Genomic DNA, 19,641 nt, shown 5'->3' with positions numbered 1-19,641 from the left:
GATATTATTTAATATCTGAAAATTATGCTTTGATTAAAAACAAAAAAGTATGGGAGGAATCAAGTAATGTATTGGCAATGAAAGTAGCTAACAGCCCTTTCACAGTGTTCATTTATGTGTTTATTGGACTTCTTAGTTGATGTTTGTGCCTTGAAATGATCCTTCGGTATAGTATAGAAACATCAGTCTGCCTCTTAAAGCAAAGCCTAAGCAGGAAGACCTGGAGTAAAAGTTGACCTACCATGAAACTTACTTTCATTGTCGAATACAAATACTGTACTTAAAACTGCTTCAGATACCATTGATCTCCGTTCACAAAATCTTACAACTTACTTGCATTTAACACATGTACTCCTTTCATTCTTGTACTGAGGAAGTTTATTTATGTACTGACCACATCCACTGTTGCACATAGATTTTCCTTTTAAACTCCTTAGTTGTTCCCTGTTTGTTGGATCATTCTCATAAGCAGACTACAAGCTGCAATATTCTCCATCATAAAAACAAGCAAAAAACACCTCACCAAAAAGTAAAACAATGAGGAAAACAAAACAAAAATACCAGGTCGGAAAAAGACTTCACTGCAGATTTTAACCCTGTTTCTGCTCATTTTCTTTAATTTAGAGCAAAACTCTTACGGAGAGTTGTCTGTACTTAAGGTTCGTCAGTTCTGTCTTTTGGGATCACCCCACTCCAGCTTGTATACTCATTTGTTCACTGATAATACTCTTGTCAAGTTAGAAGATCATTTCAGCTTTGCACATGTTACTGATCCTTCTCAGTCTTCATCTTCTGTGTCAGCTCAGCAGTGTTTGTTTTGGTTGGTCAGTCTATCCTTGCTGAAATTCTTCCTTTACATAGCTTGTTTGACATCAGTCACCTAGTTTTCCTCTTGCCTCATTGGCTGTTGTATCTTAGTCTCTTTTCCTTATTCCTTCCTTTCTATCAGATTTCCAAATGGTGCAGAGGACTCTTTAGCTCTCTTCCATCAGTAGTAAATAAATTTGCTAGGTGATCTCATCTTGTCGCATTAATTTTAAGTGCCATCTCTTCATTGATTCCCCAATATGTATGTCATTGCTTGGCAAGAGTCTCCTTTTTAATTCCTCTTTATTAATATATCTAATTGCCATCTTATTATCTCCAGTTGAAGATTTAATAAAGTTCTCAAAATTAACAGGCCCAAAACCAAGTTACCTCTTTCCTGTCTGTTCCTCTCTTAGTGTTCCCATCTGAAGCAATGATACCCTGTTGTATTATCCTTTGCTTCTTTCATATCCAGCTTCTTATATATCAGGGAATGCCTCTAAACCCAAATCAGACTGTTTCTCCTTTACATCCACCATTACTATCCTGGCCTTAGCCACCAATGTTTCCTTGGATTATTGCAATAATCTCCTAATTGTTCTTCCCACTTCCATTCCATTCTTTATTCCCTTAACATTAAAAATTTTATGTTTTATTTTATATTTGAGAGAGCGAGAAAATGGGGGAGGGGCAGAGAGAGATGGAGACAGAATCTGAAGCAGGCTCCATGCTCCAGGCTCCGAGCTGTCAGCACAGAGCCTGATGGAGAGCTCGAACTCAGGAGCAATGAGATCAAGAACTGAGCCAAAGTTTGACGCTTAACTGACTGAGCCACTTAGGCGTCACATTCCCTGTAACATTTAACAGTCTTAAAGGAGTCCTATAGAAGCTAGGGTGATCCTTGTAAAATATAAATCATGTTAACCTCATCAGGATCTTTTAATGACTTCCTTTCACACTTAAATATATTGCATTTTTCCCTATGGTCTGCAAATTTGTAATGGACCTGTTCTCTGGCTTTTTCTCTTTTCTCATTTTTTAGCACTCTTCCTCTCACTCATTCAGGTCCAGTCATTTGTCCTTCCTTTTTCTCACATATTTCCTCACATATGCCAATCCTGTTCACAGTGTCTAACAGCCAGGAGTCTTCCATGAGAAATTGGTACTTTCAAGGGTTTCACTAGCTACTGGGATCCCCGATAAATGCAGTGTCCTGCTTTGTTTTGTATATCTAGGCTTTGAGAAACAGGAGCTATTTCTTTTGTTTGATTAAATGGGCCTCAAGGATGAGGATTCTTGTCCAGTTGATTATTTATCTTTTAAAAAAATTGTTTTTAATGTTTATTATTTTTGAGAGAGAGAGAGCACAAGTAGGAGAGGGGCAGAGAGAGAGGGAGACACAGAATCTGAAGCAGGCTCCAGGCTCTGAGCTGTCAGCACAGAGCCCGACGTGGGGTCAAACTCATGGGCTGTGAGATCATGAGCTGAGCCAAAGTCGGAGGTTTAATCAACTGAGCCACCCAGGCACCCTGTTAATTATGTATCTTAATGTAACTAGCACTTACATTAAGATTTGTTCAGCCTGTATATTTCTTGTGGGATAACAAGCAAAATTTCATTTAAAAAATCTTTTAAGTTTATTTTTGAGAGAGAGCGAGTGAGGGAGGGGCAAAGAGAGAAAGGAGAGAAAGAGAATCCCAAGCAGACTCCACACTGACAGCATGGAGCCTGATGCAGGGCTAAAACTCATGAACTGCTGCATCATGACCTGAGCTGAAATCAAGAGTTGGACATTTACCCAGACGCTTGAGCAACTGAGCCACCTAAGCACCCCACTAGCAAAATTTCAAATTCAAATTGGATGCTTTGTTAGAAATTGCCGTCTCTGAAAAAGCTTTAAATCTCAAGTGCATTTTCAAATAAGGATAAAAAATTTGTTTTCAATAAACAATAGATACATGTGCTTCAAAACTCAAAATATATAAAAAGTATGCTTTGAAAAGTTGTGTTTCTGTCTTCTAGCTACCCAGTTATGATTTTCATAGAAGATCAATGGAAGATATTTTTTATACTCATAAATTTTAAAAAATACATTAGTGATAGCCTAATGTATTTATTCTTTGTCACTTAGGTATTTTTTACTTAATTAACCTTGGAAATTCATATAAAGCTACCTCATTCTTTTTTTATAACTGCATAATGCTCTGTTGTAGGTATGTACTATAATTAATTTAGCCTCACTGATGAATAGATAGGCTGTTTCCAGACTTTGCTGCTGTAACTGTTCTTTTTTCATAGTTCCCTTGCAAGATTTAGAACTAATAAAATGCTGTATATTAACTATGGTTGAATTAAAAAATAAAAAGAATTTATATCTCTAGAATAAAATCTTAGAAGTTGAAATGCTGGCTCAAGAGGTATGTGTATTTAAAGTATCATAAATATCACTGTCTATTCTTTATTAGAGTTGTACCAGTTTATATTCCTACTAGTAGTATTTGACTGTAGCAGTTGGCGAACTTTTCTTCTTTCAAGGGCTAGAGTAAATATTTTAGGCTTTGCAGCTCACATATGGTCCATGTCACAAGTTCTTTTTTTTTTTTTTTTTTTTGTATATATTTTTTGGCCTTGGGCCATAGTTCTGGCAGCTTTGGCCTGTAGCATGGCTGTCAGGCTGTTATCAAAACCTTTTGTCCTTACCAACCTGCTTGTGAACATGGTATCTCACTGCATTATTAATTTTCATTTCACTTATGAGCAAAGCTCATCCTTCATGTGTCCTTTCCTGGAATGTTTGTTCAAATCCTTTTCTTTTGTACATGTATTTGGTTGTTTGTATTTTTATTGAGGCATAAGAATCTTATCTGTATCCAAAATGACCCTTTGTGATATCAAATACAATAAAATCTTTTTAGCTGGTTAATCTCTAATCTCTGGTTTGGTTTGTGTCTTCTCTGTAGCAGTTTTTGGGTCACATTTGACCTGTTATTGTTTTACTCAATAAATTAGTCTTTTATTCTAGATTTTGTGTCATTTTTAGAAAGGCTTTTCCCCACTTTATTAAGACTTAAAAAGAATTTTTCCATATTTTTTATATTAGTGTTTTATTTTTTATGTTTAAACTTTGAAAACATCTGGAAATTATTTTGATAGGAGTTAAGGATCTACTTTTTCCAAGTGGCTAGCCTTTTCTCTCAATACCATATCCTGAATTTAAATGTAGAGGTTTTGAAAATTGCTTGCAATATTACTTTTTAGTGTTTACTTCTCATATACTGTAAAATTTAGATTAAGCTGCTGACCACATGAAAGGCGTATTCATTCATGAAACAGTTACTGATCATGTGCTGTATGGCCTGGTACTAAGGACGAAGTATTGTATAGAGAAGACTCTATCCCTGGCCTTTAGTTGCTTACAGTCTGGTAGATTTATCACACCATATGCATGTGTGTGTGCAACACCGTACACTTCTTTATTTATATTTTCTCCTTAACTTTCTATTACTGTAAGAATTTTCAAGTACATAGAACAATTGAAGGAATAGTATATTGAATACTATAATGTAGTGCATGCTCTCTGATTCCTCCCTGCTGCTCTCTCTGTGTTATATATATACTATGTGAATGTAAGCTGTAGACATTCCTAAGATTTTAGCATCTATTGTTTGATTATTATTTAATTAAGTAAATGATGATTTTCTTGTTTTATTATTCTGTTTGTCTTTCTAGTTCTTGAGGAGGGGGAACCATAGCTATCTTTTTAATCATTTTATCCCTTGAACTTATCACAATGCTTAACCACAGAGTGGTTTCCTAATAAATATATGCTGAATGAATGAGTACTTTAGGCAGTAGGAAGCTGTGGAAGGATTTCAAGGGATATAATATAGAATGATTTATGGTTTAGAAAAATAATCTAGTGTCTTTCTGGAGGGGGGCAACTGGAGGAATGCTTTTATTTAGACTTTGTATCAATTAGGATTTGATTATAAGTAATCCAACTCAAACAAACTTAAACAAAAAGAGGAATTTATCCTGGATCATGGAATCCAGGGAATGACTTGAAGAACCAACCAGTCTCACGAACGGTTGATCTGAGCTTCAGGAACAAATAAAAACAAGGCTGTTGGTACCACCAATATTTTTAGTCTTTGCTTCATTCTGTGTTTTTATTAGGTTCAGTTTGCCTGCTCATGGATCAGTTAAATGTGGTTTAGGGGTAGGGTTTGTAAGAATATGATTGCTTCCTAGATGTCCATGTAGATTTAATTAGTACAGTGTCCACAGTAAGAGATGTGGAGTGTTAGAGTGGTGCCTTGTGGAGGAGATGGATTCGAGAGATATTAAGTAGGACAGTTTACAGAATTTGTCCAGAGGGAAAGAGAATTGGACTGATTTCTCTTTTCATGAGCAAACTGCTGGCTTGCTGATGCTGTTAATCAGGTGACGGAAATACAAGAAGAGTATGCTTGGAATGGGAACATGATGAACTTGGTTTTAAAAGTACTAAGTTGGAGATCCCTAGGGACTTATAGGAGCTTGTTGAATATGGAGATCTGAATCTTGGAAGAAAGTGCTTAGGAAATTCACAGCAATGGTGAAAGCTATGGTGGTGAGTAAAATAGTCTGAGTGTATAAAATAAGAGAATTGGAATATTGAGAGCATAAACAGAGGAAGAGGAATATGAAATAAATTAATAGACTAATTAGAAAGGTAGGGAGAAGTATAGTGTCAAAGAAACCAAAGGCCTTTTATCCAGGACATATATGCCACATAGGGATTGAAAAAAATCATTTGGATTTGACCATTAGGAAATCCTTGATGATCTTAATGAGAGCAGTTCCAATGAGAAGTTGGGACCCAGGTTGCATTAAGTTTGGAGGATTAATAACTGGGAAATGAAGTAGAAATAAACCGATGTAGACTTTTTTTCTAGAGGTTTGACTGTGAAGGGAAGGTGAAATGAGAGCTGGGAGGTTTTTTAAATTTTATTTTGGAATGGAAGAGATGTGAGCATTATAGTTTCAAACGGTAAATAGTTTTTAAGTTTTTTCTGGCTTGGATACATTTTATTCTTTATGTTTAAATATTTAGCATTGTAAACATTAACTGCTGTGTTTATTAGAGTTAGTACAGAGATAGTGAGACTTTAAGAGCAGAGACCTGTGTTCTAATCTCAGTTCCCCAGAATAATCACTGTAGTAATTAAAATGAAGTTTTATATTCTCTTCTGTGTGTTAGTCACTGTGTTAATAGGCCTTTTATACATACTATCATTAATCCTCACCACAAATTAATCTCTAAGGTGAGTATTACACTGTTTTACAAATAAAGAAACCTGAGAGTTTACCTTTCAGGATCACATAGATTTTTAGCGATCATACTATGATTCCAGTACAGATATGTCTGTTTCTGAAGTTGGTACTCTTTTTTTCTGCATCACATTGCCTCCTTTCTAACCTCAAATAGCTTCTCAAGTTGTAGATCCCTATTTCCTCATCTGTCACATTAGGATAGTCCTATCACACCTATATCAAATTGCTCATTGAATGCTGTGGTATTATTATCTATATTTTGTTTGAAAAGAGAAATTATATATTTGGTTAAATACCAGACAGACCTTATAAATGTGGTCATCTTTAGCACTATCGTTTGTCTAAACAGTATTTTACTTTTTAAGGTGGTGGTATCATGGATACAGAAATGTCTGAAGATATAGACCACAACTTAACTCCTACCCTTGACAGCATGTCTTATGGAATGCCGAATCAAACAGGATCTGAAAATTCATTGCTGGATGAAGATGATTATTTTTTGAACTCTGGGGATCTTGCAGGAATTCCAGTCGTTGGTAGTGACAATGAGGATGAACAGGATTTTAGTTCAAAGGACAATCTTGTTTCTTCAATTCATACTGATGATAGCTTGGAAGTAGAGAGAAGAGTCACACAGCATGAATCAGACAATGAAAATGAAATACAGATTCAAAATAAATTAAAAAAAGACTTTCCTAAACAGTTTGATCAGGTTTCTGTCTTTAAATCAATACGGAAAGATTTTAGTCTAGTAAGAGAAAACAGCAAAGAGACATTTTCTGGAAAGGAGAAAAATAGAGACCTAACTTATCATGAACGTGAAAAACGGTTGGATAAACCCCATAAAGAGTTGGATTCAAGGTTGAAAAGCAGTTTTTTTGATAAAGCAGGTAATAATTGTTGGAATAGAGCCACAAAACACAATAAATAACTACGTACTGATAATAATATAGCTTTTATTAGTTCTGATTCTAAGCAAAATATGAACAGTTAAATTCATTGTAAGCTTGTCATTTTTCTTTTATCCTTGTTCTTTGCAGAGTGACTGAATTTCTCCCAGTAACTTTTGGTAATGGTAAAAATGATTGAAAAATAGTTCTAAACCTCATTTCTCCCTCCCCTGGTTGCAATATTTTGATGAGAAGGCAAGATACTCAAGTCACCTGCTCATTTTCTTTGGTTGAACATTGGAACCTCAAGTTGGATTTAACTTCTTTGTGCTGTAAGCACTAATTCAAACTGCTGTCCCACCAATTAGTCCAAATTAGGGAGGGTTTTTCTATTTGATAACATTTCTCTTTTATGTTCTAGAGGTTTCTTGAGGCCCTTCTTGAGCCTCTTTGCCCAGAGTACCCTATACTTTAGCTTCAGTTCCATTCTTAAATATGTCACATGTTTTCTTGTTTCTTTGCCTTCTTTTACCTCTGCTGTTGTTTGTCTGCATGTCCTTTTCTTTCTTTGTATATATGCCTATAAAGTACTTCTTATCCAACAATGCCTAACACATAAACCTCTTCTACTCTGTAGTCATCTCTAACCTCTCTACCTGAAGAATGAATTGTTTCCTTCTCTATATTTACATAACATTTTGTTCATACCTCATTATTTATAGTACTTATAATACTTATTATACTTCTATATTTGTTTTGTTGTACCTACCAGTGTAGTTTATTGAGGGCCAGATTGTATCGTATTCATCTTTGCATTCTTAGGGCCTAACTTGGTGCAGTGAAAATAGTAATATTTCAATAAATGCTCAATAGATGTGAAGGAAAGCAAGGTGCCATATATCAACCCTTACATTTCTTCTGTCAATGCTGGAAAAATATAGTAGAAAGACTAGGTCAGTATTAAAAAGAGCAATTAATTTACATATCCATTATGTACCAGGCTGAACAGGGTATACTATATTTTTAAATATATATTATTAAATTTATATTTTTGATATCTCTATGGGGGATAAATTATGAGGGCATTTATGCCCAAGGAGCATAATGTCTAATAGTAGAAGGGAAAAGTCAAGTAGTAGAAGTATCAATGACCGGTTAAATAGTGTAAGATTTAATTTATAATTAAATACAGTGGTAGAAGAATTTGTCATAGGCCATATAAGAAGATTTCTTTCAGGTAACTGAAACAGTGTATTTTAGGTATTATTAGAAAAGAGCTGCTTTTTAACTCAGTGGCCAGGGAAGGTTTATAGAGGAGAGGTGAATTTTGAACTGAGCAGAATCAGAAGTCTGTATAGAGATAGATAGATAGATAGATAGATAGATAGATAGATAGATAGATAGAGGGATCTTGGAATGATATAAGCAGAAATGGGGAAGAACAAACACAAGTAATTTGCAGAGTATAGTGAATAAGGTAACCACATTATTTAGGTTTGAGCGAGGAAATGTGTAAGGTGAGGCTAAAAGGAAAGTGGGGCTAGACTTTTGTTTGAGTGAAACTATCTTTTGGGTATTTTTGGGGACCCATTTCACTCTAATAAGCATCTTTATTTGACAAGAGAGGTGATTATCGAATGATAGCTTTTTAGGTCACTCTTTATAAGATTTGTTATTCATATACATGTGTTTGTTTTGTTTTTTTTTTCTTTCAATAGCTAATCAAGTTGAAGAAACATTACATACCCATTTACCACAAACCCCAGAAACAAACTTTAGGGTAAGTTTTCAGTGTGTATGCAGACTGCTGTAACTGTGGCAAGTGTCAAAGTTTTCTCTGTGTCATTTTCTAAACTGTAACTATATGTGTTAGGTAGAGCACGGATTGTTTTTTTAATTTGCTTTATTATTTGGTAAGGACATCTTTGAAGATGTTCTGAGAAGCCTCAGCTCTTAGTTTCTTTATTTGTATTTGATATTTAGACATAGACCAATTTACTTTTAGGCATAGGGACTCTAATGCGTATCCATAGAGTTCTTCATTTCCAGTGAGCTTATCTTTGGGTGTTAACACCTGAAGAGGAGTAATCTTTAAATCTGAATATTTATTAATACTTTATATTGTGTTTTAGGATTCCAGCTATCCATTTGCCAATAAAGAATCCATTGGTTCGGAACTGGGGAATTCCTTTGCATCAAATATTAGAATTAAAGAAGAACCTTTGGATGATGAGTATGACAAAGCAATGGCACCACAGCAGGGACTACTAGACAAAATTAAAGATGAACCTGACAATGCTCAAGTAAACATTTCACCTTTACTTTCCCCCCCTTCTTTTCTGTTCCACACGTGAATTCTTCATTTGAGAGAGGAAATTCTTGATTAAGAAGTCAAGTAGTTTGTTGACAGTGTGAGAGGAGACTTCATGAAGGTTAAGGCAATTTGAATTATCTTCTGAGAGTAATGCTAAGGAATCAAGAGTTACATGAAACTTCTCCTGAGTAGTAATTTAGGCTTTTAATCCTCTTTGTTCCTTAATGTCACTGTTCTATGATTTTTACAATTTCAGTGCAGGATTAGGGAAGGGGAGTCTTCAAGGATTTGAGATTGATGCAGCAGACATGGCTGAAGGTTTATGGTTTTTATGAGTTTATGTTGTGATTGAGTTTATACAAGGTAGTAAGCCTTGCGCAATTACTGATAATGAAGTACACACCGTGTGTGGATTTAAGTTTCTTGGGGGAGGAAGTAATGGACAGGTTATCTTTGAAAGGGTTAATTGATTGAAGAACTAGTTCATTTGATCAATGGGTATAAGGTAAAGGAGGCTTTGATGGGTGAAATGGGTTTCCAAATTTGAGATCTGTAATTAATAGGGAGGACCCAGCTCTGCTATTGAAGATTGCTCTGGAGGAAAAATTTACAGAGATCCTGTAACTGAAGTTCTGAAATCAGTGAAGATATCTAAGCAGTTAATGACATTACAGTAGTTGGGATGTAAGAAAAAAGTTATGTGCTGTAATAATTTTGGAGTGTACGAAGGGAACTGAGGGATGAATACACAAAATCAGTTATTTGAGGGTGGTCTATGTTTTATACAAAGGGCATGAATTCAGAGGCTGAGAAGTAAAGATACCATGAATTAGCTATTTCTCGACATGATAGTTGATCTAAAGACAGGTTCCCTTTCCATATGTTTCTATTATTTTGGGGAGCTGAATGTGTGAGACTTCTGTGGAAGAGATTTTTTTATTCATATGTCTCTGAGCACGGTTTCCCAACTTTGGCACTATTGACATTTTGGTCCAGATAATTCTTTGTTGTGAGGGGCTGTCCTATGCAGTGTAGTACATTTGTTTAGCAATATCCTTGGCCTCCACCTACTTGGTACCAATAGTATCTCCACCCCCCCCCCCCCCCCCCCCAAGTGTCTGCAGACATTGCCATACATCCCCTGGTGGGTGGGCAAAATTGTCTGCTGTTGAGAACCACTGTTTTACAATAAGGAGATGTAAGAATAGATGTTTTGTATGAGTCACATTGATGTTCAGTTAATTTCTTGGTGCTCAGTGGAAGGTAGCAGTATAGAGTAGTGATGATAAAGCTGTAGGAACTGGATGGTTATGAGTGTGAAGGTAACAAAGAAGATGGCAGAGCAGGAATATGAAAATAGTTAAATACAAGGTAGATTGAAAGCATGTTAACAGAAGCAGGCAAAATGGAGATCTTGGTTATTGGTATTAGGGATAAAGAAATATCTTGGTAACCTAGGGAAAGTTCATGCCTCAGAAGACTACAAACACATCCGTATACAGGGAAGATTTCCTGTCTCTTTACATGCCCCAGTGTGGACATGGGACATTCATAAGAAATCATAATCCTGGCAGGGATCCAAAAGCATTACTTTCTCTCTCAGTAGCACTTCCTTTAGGATGAAAAGGCAGTTATAGCAAAGACCAAATACCTTGGGGGAAGGGGAGCATCAGGAAGGATAATTTATATTACTTTTTTGAAAGCAATCAGCAATTCCAGTGGTTGGGGGATACCAATAGGATGGAATTGTCATAAACAACTACATGTTTATATACTATTGAAAGTGTAATATGTTATAAAATGCTGATTATGAAGTTTCATCATGATTTTGGGGAAGAAATTCCTCAAAAGTTTCAGCACTTGATTGATTGGACTCTTGAGAACCAAGCAGGAATGTGTATAGGTCCTGGGCGTACAGTCCAGAGACATTCTTTACCCTGACCCTACAACGGGGCAGTCCGAGCGCGTGAGTAGATAAAGCTAGGTTTTTCAAAACAAAACAAAACAAAACAAAACAAAACAAAATGTTTATTTATTATTATGAGACAGAGAGAGACAGAGCATGAGCATGGGAGGGGCAGAGAGAGGAGGAGACACAGAATCCGAAGCAGGCTCCAGGCTCTGAGCTGTCAGCACAGAGCCCGACCTGGGGCTTGAACTCACAAACTTCGAGATCATGACCTGAGCCGAAGTCGGACACTTAACCGACTGAGCCACCCAGGTGCCCTGATAAAGTTAGGTTTTCTCTGAGAAATCCTTTCTATTGTATCAGCCACACCAATTCTGTAGGATCAGACCTTTTCATAATTCTTCTAGATATCCCTCTGGGCAACTTATGTTAGACACAGATAACCTGGTCTTTCTTTTCTTTTCCCTCATCTTTCCTTCCTGTTCCCTTTCCCTTCCCCTTTCCCTCCCCACTTCCTCTCCTTCATTGCCCTCTTCCTTTAGGTATTTCTCTCCCGTGACCATTGGAAATCGGTATTCTTTGCTGTTCAGTACTGCCTAATGCTTTCACTCTTACATTTCCCATAGACTGGTGAAAGGAGTGCTAATATTATTTTAAGTTTCTAAAACAGTACTATTAACCTAACTCTCTTAAAATACTGATAGGTTTTACAGTTGTGGTCAGGCTTTACTTTTGACTGTCAGTTACCAGTAGTAACTTTTGTCATGATTTAATAAGATCATAGCTTTAGTTCATGGCACCTTATCAAAACCTCCTTTGGCTTTTCTCTTTGCTTAACTTGTAATTTTACTTTCAGCTCACTTCCCAATTCTCCTTTTTACACAATTCATTTTGGTCTTAATTTCTTTACTTTCCATACTTGCTCTACTTTCCAAATCACCTGGGGTGCTGAAATGTGTGTATATGTTTTTAAAGACTCAACCCATTTGTTCTTGATTATTTCATCAGTTAATGATTTTCTGGGGTCACCAGTTGTCATCCTCCTACCTCTGTTATCAGCATAATATCATTTGGTCTTGCAGTTTCATTTCTTTATTCAGATCCTTCCTGCATGTGACTATATTTCCTGTAGTGTTTTATAGGTACAGTGTACCTATACAGTGTGTAGTGTGTTGCCTCATCTTTCTGTATAAGAAGGCCATAGTAGGTGGTATTAACTCCATTTGTAGATGAGGGAACTGAAGTTCATAAAGGTTGGAAGGAACCATTATGGGGCCATAATGAAGGTCATTTTATTATTATCCTAACAATCTTTATATAAATAAAAGTTGTTTAATGTTTAAAACTGCCTGGAGAAGGTTTTTTAAAATAGAAAATTTAAAGAGCCAGAGACCCTATTTTTGCTTTTCCCCTTTTCTATTGGTTCTAAAAATTGGAAATTCAGTGAATACTACATTAACGTCATGATTGTTTTTCTTTTCTTTTTCCTCTTATTAAAAGAGCTAATTTTATCTCTTGTTAAAGTAAATGGATTATGATGGGAAAGCAAATAAATTTTCACAATAGTGAGTCATAGAGTTTTAGAAAGTAGAATGCAGTAATTAAATGCTGGGCTTTTTTAAGGTATATCAGATTAACTTGGCTATAGGTACTGGGTTCTTCATTTCTAAAATACTGTCTTGGGATACGGATACAATTCTTCCTTTATGGTAAACAAAGGGAAGGTAAAGCTATTGGTAAAGGATTTTTTTGTTTTGTTTTGATAACCTGTTTTTCTCCTTCTGAAAGCTTTTGAAGCCATCAGATTTTCACTTAAGTTATTAGTCATTGTTTATAATTAAATATTTGTAAAGTTAGTCATCTTTAGGGGGATACTAACATAAACATGATTCTGCCTTGAAGGCGTTGTGCGGTCTATAAGTAGAGTACTTAAGATACACTTATTTTACTATGGTATATAAGTAATATGTACTTGAGGCTTAAGAAACGTATCAGAAGTTTGGAATAATTGTCATGAACAGTGAAAAAGAAAGAGCTGACTGGAGACCATTAAAGTATGTCAATAAGTATTGATTTTTTCGGGAGTTTTCTGAGATTAAAAAAAGTTTTTTTTACTTGAAATTTGCTTTAATATACTATATAATGTAGGAATGTCAGGATGAGCCAATGTTAGGAAATCTTTTAATACATAATTTCAACTGGTCAAATAAGACTGTTTGGATAGATAGATGCAGAAAGACATCTCATGTAATTTACTGTGCATTTCTTGTAATAGATACTCTCTTGGTCATGGTAAGGAAATATCTACTTCAGATCAATAACAATCATTGAATTTAAGAGTAAAATGATGGAAACCTGTTAATAATTACTAAAAGAACACAAATTACTGATGTCAGCATTATTATTTAACTCTTGTTGGATTTTCGACCCAGTACATGTTAAAGAAATTAGAAGAAATAATGGAAAAGGGGAGACAAAATTGTCATCGTTTACTGGTAAGGATCTTTATTAGAGAATTAATAGAGTTCATGAAAGTATAGTGGAGTAGCTAGTTGAATTTTAGTTATATGAAAGATAGCAATATTTCTGTAAATCACTTGTTTCTCAGAGAATATGATGAAAATATTTGGTATTCCCCTTGACAAAGCAATTAGAAAGTACTTATGTCAGGTGAAAGACAATTTGATAGAATGGAGAGACTTTTAAAAAAATGTAAGATATTAGTTATTCCTAAATTAAGATACAGTTTTGATACAGTTCTGATGACAATATCAGTAGGTTCTAATGTTTTGAAGAATAGGCATCCACACAAACATTCGACATGTGTTCTAAAAATATAGGTTGATAGTGGTGGACTATTGTATAAATGGTTAAACCTCTCATGATTACGTTTATTAGGATAGTGTGATATCCTAAAAATAGGCTGGCTCAGTTGGTGGAGCATGCGACTCTTGATCTTGGGGCCTTGAGTTTGGGCCCCATGCTGGGGGTAGAGTTTATTTAAAAAAAAAAAAAAATACGGCTGATAATGATACAGAATAGATTGCCACAAAAGAGACATTTTCAAAGCAATCTGATCTGTTAACAGTGAATGGAAGGAATTCACTAGTTACTCAGAGAAAGAAAAAGAAGACTAGCCCTTTAAACATCAAAATAAATAAATTCCAGATGGATTAAATTAGGGATTGGGCAAATTAGCAGCAGCATGCCAAATCCAGCCTGCTTTCTGTGTTTTCTGTTTTGTTTTTGTTTTTCTGCACACTGTTTTTGTAAATGAAGTTTTATTGGATCATTGCCACATTCATTTCATTTACATATTACCTATGGGTGTTTCTGCTCTACCAGGACAGAGTTGAGTAGTTGTGGTAGTATGGCCTCCAAAATAAAAAAATATTTAGTATCTGGCCCTTTGCAGATAAAGTTTGCTGACCTCTGGATGAAAGGACTGTCTTAGAAACAATGAAACCATTTTCTTAGTGTTTTCTTTTGGAAGTAGAACTTTATAAGAATCGAAGGAGTCACAAAGGTAAAAACTAGATTTTTGGCATAGAAATGGAAACTTTATAAAAAGTTTTAAAAGTACATATTGAGGAAATGTTAATAACATGCTATACAGGGTTAATATTGTTATATTATAATGCTTTTTTGTAAGTGGATATTACAAAAAGAATTGCAGATTGAAATGAAATAGTAGTGGGGAAAGACTTTTCAATGGCTTTTCACAAATTGCTAGAATAAATCTAATCAGAAGTTTAAAAACAACAACCTGTCATTGTGTATCAAGAACATTTACTGTGTGCCTTTTTACCTAGTAATTTCACTTCAAGAATCCTTTCCTTAGAAGATAATGCTAAGTATGAGAGTATGAATATTCACTTAAGATATTCATCATGGCATTTCTAATTATACCAAATGTGAGGAAACAAAAGGACTGACTGACATTGGGTTATGGTCATATAATCTCAGTGTTATGCAGGGCCATCAAATTGGAGACTGAGGCCAAAGGAAAAATCAGTAATACTGATCCTGTCTTTATTTATTTAAGTTTTGTTATTTTGTTCATGGATTTTGCATTTTTTGATTTTTAAAAATGCCGCATTGAAACACTAATTTATCTTGATTACTGAGATTTTTGGTACCTTAACTTTGTGCCTGAGGCAAATGCCTCACTCACCCTATCCCAGTCCGATCCCTGTGTAATCTGGTATATCTATTAAATAATACACATCTATCAGTACTTCTCAAACTTGAGTAATGTACCAGATACCTCTTAACCACAAAAAAAGGGGGATATTTTGGAGTTGCCTGAGAATTCCAAGAATAAGAGATCTGCTGGGGTTTCGCAGATTTCAGTGTGATAAGCAATTAAAATAAAAGTTAAATCTGGCACTTAGAGTTTTCACAGTGCAATAATAGAATTGTTAAAGCAAATAACAGCACTGAAAACTTGTAGTATAACTCAGTTATATGTGGTTATTCATGACTAAAAATAAGTTTACATTCACCAAAAAAGTCATTGAAATAGATGCAGTTTTTAAAAATATTCTCTTAGAATTCTCAGACTCCCTACAGTACATCTGTAGACCTCAGGGATTCTTGGACTCCAACTTAAAAAACACGGACATTTAGCCACTTGAAGTGATTTTGGAGTAAAATGTAATAATATGCAAATGTTTCACTGACTCAAGTGATCAAGAAATTATTTTACTAGAATGATATATTCAGTTTAATTACAACTATGTAGAGAAATAAAATCTCTGACTACAGGAGGGGAAAAGACTGGAAAGAAATATACCAAGAGAAAATGGTGGTTGTTTTGGTGTGATAGAAATATGAATAGAATTTTTCCTTATTTCTGCTTGTCTAAATTTTGTATAGTTTTACAATACAAAATATAGTTTGTGTATTACTTTTATAATAGATAAACAGCAACTTAAAATACTGTAATAATAATTGTCAAAAATAAATATCTGGTAGTGCTACAAGGCTAGTTGGGTAGCTTCCTTCATTTTTTTTTGTTTGTTTCTTTCTCAGCATATACAAACCTATTATACCCTTATTGCAATTATAGTTTGCTTGCTATTATTCCTTATTAATGGTAATGTAGTATAAATTCCCCTCCCCACCCTCCCACCCATGTAGCCAAAACAAAACTTATTGAATGTCTGGATTTCTTTAGATATTTTATATTTATTCTTTTCTCTAAGTATTTATTTATTTATTTTCTTTTTTAAAGGAGTATAGTCATGGCCAACAGCAAAAAACTCAAGAAGGGGAACTGAAAATTAGTGCTGTGTTTTCAGTCAGTGGCAGTCCTCTTGGTAAGAAACAGAATTGAGTAAATGAATCATGTTTATTTATTCTGACCAGTATGAGTGAGAGGAAGTATCTACTTGTATTAGTAAGCTAGGCAGTTCTCTGCTCATTTAGAATGGCTGTCATTTATATTGGATAATTTGGGGTTTCAAGACTGGTTATGGAAGAGGAAGAAAGGATATATACATAAAATTCATGATGAAAAGTAAAACATTTTTCTTTTAATTTTTTTTAAGCTCCACAGTTGACTACTGGCTTTCAGCCTTCACTGGCGTCATCTGGCATGAATAAAATGCTTCCTTCAGTTCCAGCCACAGCTGTTCGAGTTTCCTGTTCTGGTTGTAAAAAAATTCTCCAGAAGGGGCAAACTGCTTATCAGAGGAAGGGGTCGACTCAGCTCTTCTGTTCTACACTGTGCCTCACTGGATATACAGTTCCACCTGCCCGCCCACCACCTCCTCCCACCAAGAAAACTTGTTCAAGTTGCTCAAAGTATAGCAGAATTCTAAATTATCTTCTGTTTCCTTTTAAAACACTTCATTCTTATCTGTGTATTGTTTAGTTTTCTACATTTCCATATTTTTTGGTAATTGCCACAGTATGTTGTTGCTTTCAGTTTTTCTGGATCCTAGGTGCTCAGCTTATTTGAATTATAAATAATGTGCCTTTTATATATATTGAGATGTTTTTGAAACCAGCCTTTCCATCCATGTTAGTTGAGATGCTTCATAAAACAAAAACTACACCACTTAGGTCATATAATACCACAATATTTTATTTGTAGGTAATAGATACTGAAATCCAAAAATATTTAAAGTTATGTATCCTGTTATCTAATTGGAATTCATTTAATACCTTTCTTATCTTTAAAAGTACTCCAGTGTAAAAAAAAAGAAAAAAGGACTCCAATATATATTTTTATCTTCTCAATATCTCTGAACTGCCTCAGAGGTACCATTTCAGTGTTTAATATCAAAAGACTATGACCTTAGACCTTGATGAGATCATCCTGATATATTTGAAGAATATGAACTAATTTTGGCTGATTTGGTAAGGTGATTGTTAAAACTGTTTAAATAGGTCAGAAAAAGATGAATAATGCTCTCATTCTGAAACACTTTGGCCTGTTATTAAACTGTTCAAACCATGATTTATTAGTTTAGATATTTGTGTTTATAGTGCCTTACGTGGATCCTTCCCTTTCTCTGGAAAGGGAAAAAAGATGCTCCCTCTTCTGGTTTAAATGGAAAAAGGCATTTTAGAGACTTGAAAGAAATTTGAATGTGGTTAGAAGTCTTTTTGGAAGTTATGTGGGCTTCCCTTTATGTTTCATGTTTGATTTAGCAAAAATAGATTTCTTTATTTGTACTGTTTGAATTATAAAGCATGTTTTTGAAAGTGTGTACCTCTTTTCTATATTCTAGTATATTCATCATCAGATTCTAAGATTAAGTCAACTTGAAAATTATATTTATAGGGTTTTTTTTCCTTTTTTCTGTTTTGCCATGAGACAATTTCATATAACTTCCTTTTATGCTTCTTTATTTAATTCTACGTTAGTGATAGGCACTTTCTGAAATTTTGATGTTATTTCTTCTTTCATAATAATAGCCCTAGATAGTTCAGAGATGTTATCAATGAATTTCAAAATGACCTTAGAAAACTCACAGAAGGGGTTTTTGTTTTTTTGTTTTGTTTTTTTATTTATTTTGAGAGAGACAGTGTGAGCAGGGGGAGGCAGAGAGAGAGAGAATCCCAAGCAGCGTCTGCACTGTCAGTGGGTAGCCCAATGCAGGGTGCAAACCCATGAACCAAACCATGAAATCATGACCTAAGCCGAAATCAAGAGTTGGATGCTTAACTGATTGAGCCACCCAGGCATCCCAGAAACCCATAGAAGTTTTAAGATGTGTGCCCTCTTTCTTTGTTTTTAAATTCTTGTGCATACATATTTTTATTTTAGGTCATTTTTACCTACATATCATATCTTACCTATCTTGATCTTACGTAGTTTGGTTATCCTTTAAGATTGCATTTGTCTTTTGTTATGTTTGGTCTTATCCATAAATCTTCCATTTTTTCATCCTGTCATTTCTTGACTCTTAACTGTTCTACCTCTTTATTCACGTATTCTATTATCCTTTTCTGTTTTTTTTTTTTAAATCCCTCGTTCTTTTCCATTTGCCTCTTACTGTCCTTTCAGGTACTCCTTACCTGCCTGATCTTCTCCATTTTCTTTCTTTTCTCCCCTTCTCATTTTACAGGATATCTTTTCTATTGTTGCTCAGTCCTCAGCCACTGATCAGTCTTGTTTTTCCTTGCATTTTGTTTTATTCCTGAACTACTCTTTTATCTCTTTTTTACCACTTAACCATTCCTCCCCTTGCTTTCCTCTTACACAGTCAGACTGCAGAAGTTTAGGATGGTCTGATTTATCGGACTATAATATTGTTGAGTTGGATCATACCTTAAGTATAAGGAAATTGGATTCAAAGAAATTAAAAGATTTCCTCTGTGTCACATAGCTGGTTAATTTGGGCACATGCGTCGCCTGCCCCTGCCACTCCATATAATCAAACAGGTTTAATTTGTAAATTAATCCCTTGAAGGAGCCCAAGAAGGATTTCAATTTAATTTGAATGGGTGGAGCTAGAAAAGATTTCCATCCTGATAGCCACTGCTATTTTTATAGACCAGTAGAGATATAGCAGCAGCACTTAGGTTGATTAAAAAAAAACAAAAAAAAACAACACCTCATTAGCTGTTTGAAGTACGTTTTATTTTTCTTAATGTTTTATTAACCATATTTCTTAGCATCTTGAATTTAACCTAAATTCTGAATATATTTTAGCTAATCATCATTTAATTTTCAGGTTTCCTTAGTAATAAGGACCTAATGCTTAGTTTTTAAAAATCTGTTTCAAAATCCTACTTAGAAGAGGTAATTTGGAGGGTAATTTTTTTAATACTGTTAGATAAAATTACTTGATACAATGATAGAGAAGTAACTATTTTGGGATTGTCTGTATCATTTCTGAATTTTTACTGTTTGGAATCAGATAAAATCTATGATAAGATGTAATGTAGTT

At 34.7% G+C, this 19,641-nt stretch overlaps 1 protein-coding gene across 9 annotated transcripts in view; it reads left to right on the top strand.

Annotated features, from left to right (window-relative positions):
- The window catches only part of ZMYM4 (zinc finger MYM-type containing 4), a 146,422-nt gene that overhangs the window by 78,765 nt on the left and 48,016 nt on the right, over positions 1-19,641 (top strand). For 4 of the 9 annotated variants that reach the window (XM_053897647.1, XM_053897656.1, XM_053897657.1 and 1 more), the window contains 6 exons: positions 6,489-7,013; positions 8,732-8,793; positions 9,146-9,316; positions 13,669-13,731; positions 16,473-16,557; positions 16,789-17,044. In XM_053897647.1, coding sequence (XP_053753622.1) covers positions 6,489-7,013; positions 8,732-8,793; positions 9,146-9,316; positions 13,669-13,731; positions 16,473-16,557; positions 16,789-17,044 — 1,162 coding nt within the window. Of the gene's footprint in view, positions 1-6,488; positions 7,014-7,179; positions 7,346-8,731; positions 8,794-9,145; positions 9,317-13,668; positions 13,732-16,472; positions 16,558-16,788; positions 17,045-19,641 lie in introns of those variants that run through there. The other 5 variants (XM_053897664.1, XM_053897661.1, XM_053897668.1 and 2 more) reach the window with 3 other exon arrangements.

Source organism: Panthera pardus, unplaced genomic scaffold, assembly GCF_024362965.1.
Source record: "Panthera pardus isolate Hobbes unplaced genomic scaffold, ASM2436296v1 HiC_scaffold_11, whole genome shotgun sequence".
Lineage (NCBI taxonomy): Eukaryota > Metazoa > Chordata > Mammalia > Carnivora > Felidae > Panthera > Panthera pardus.
This window is presented reverse-complemented; position numbering and strand designations above follow the sequence as displayed.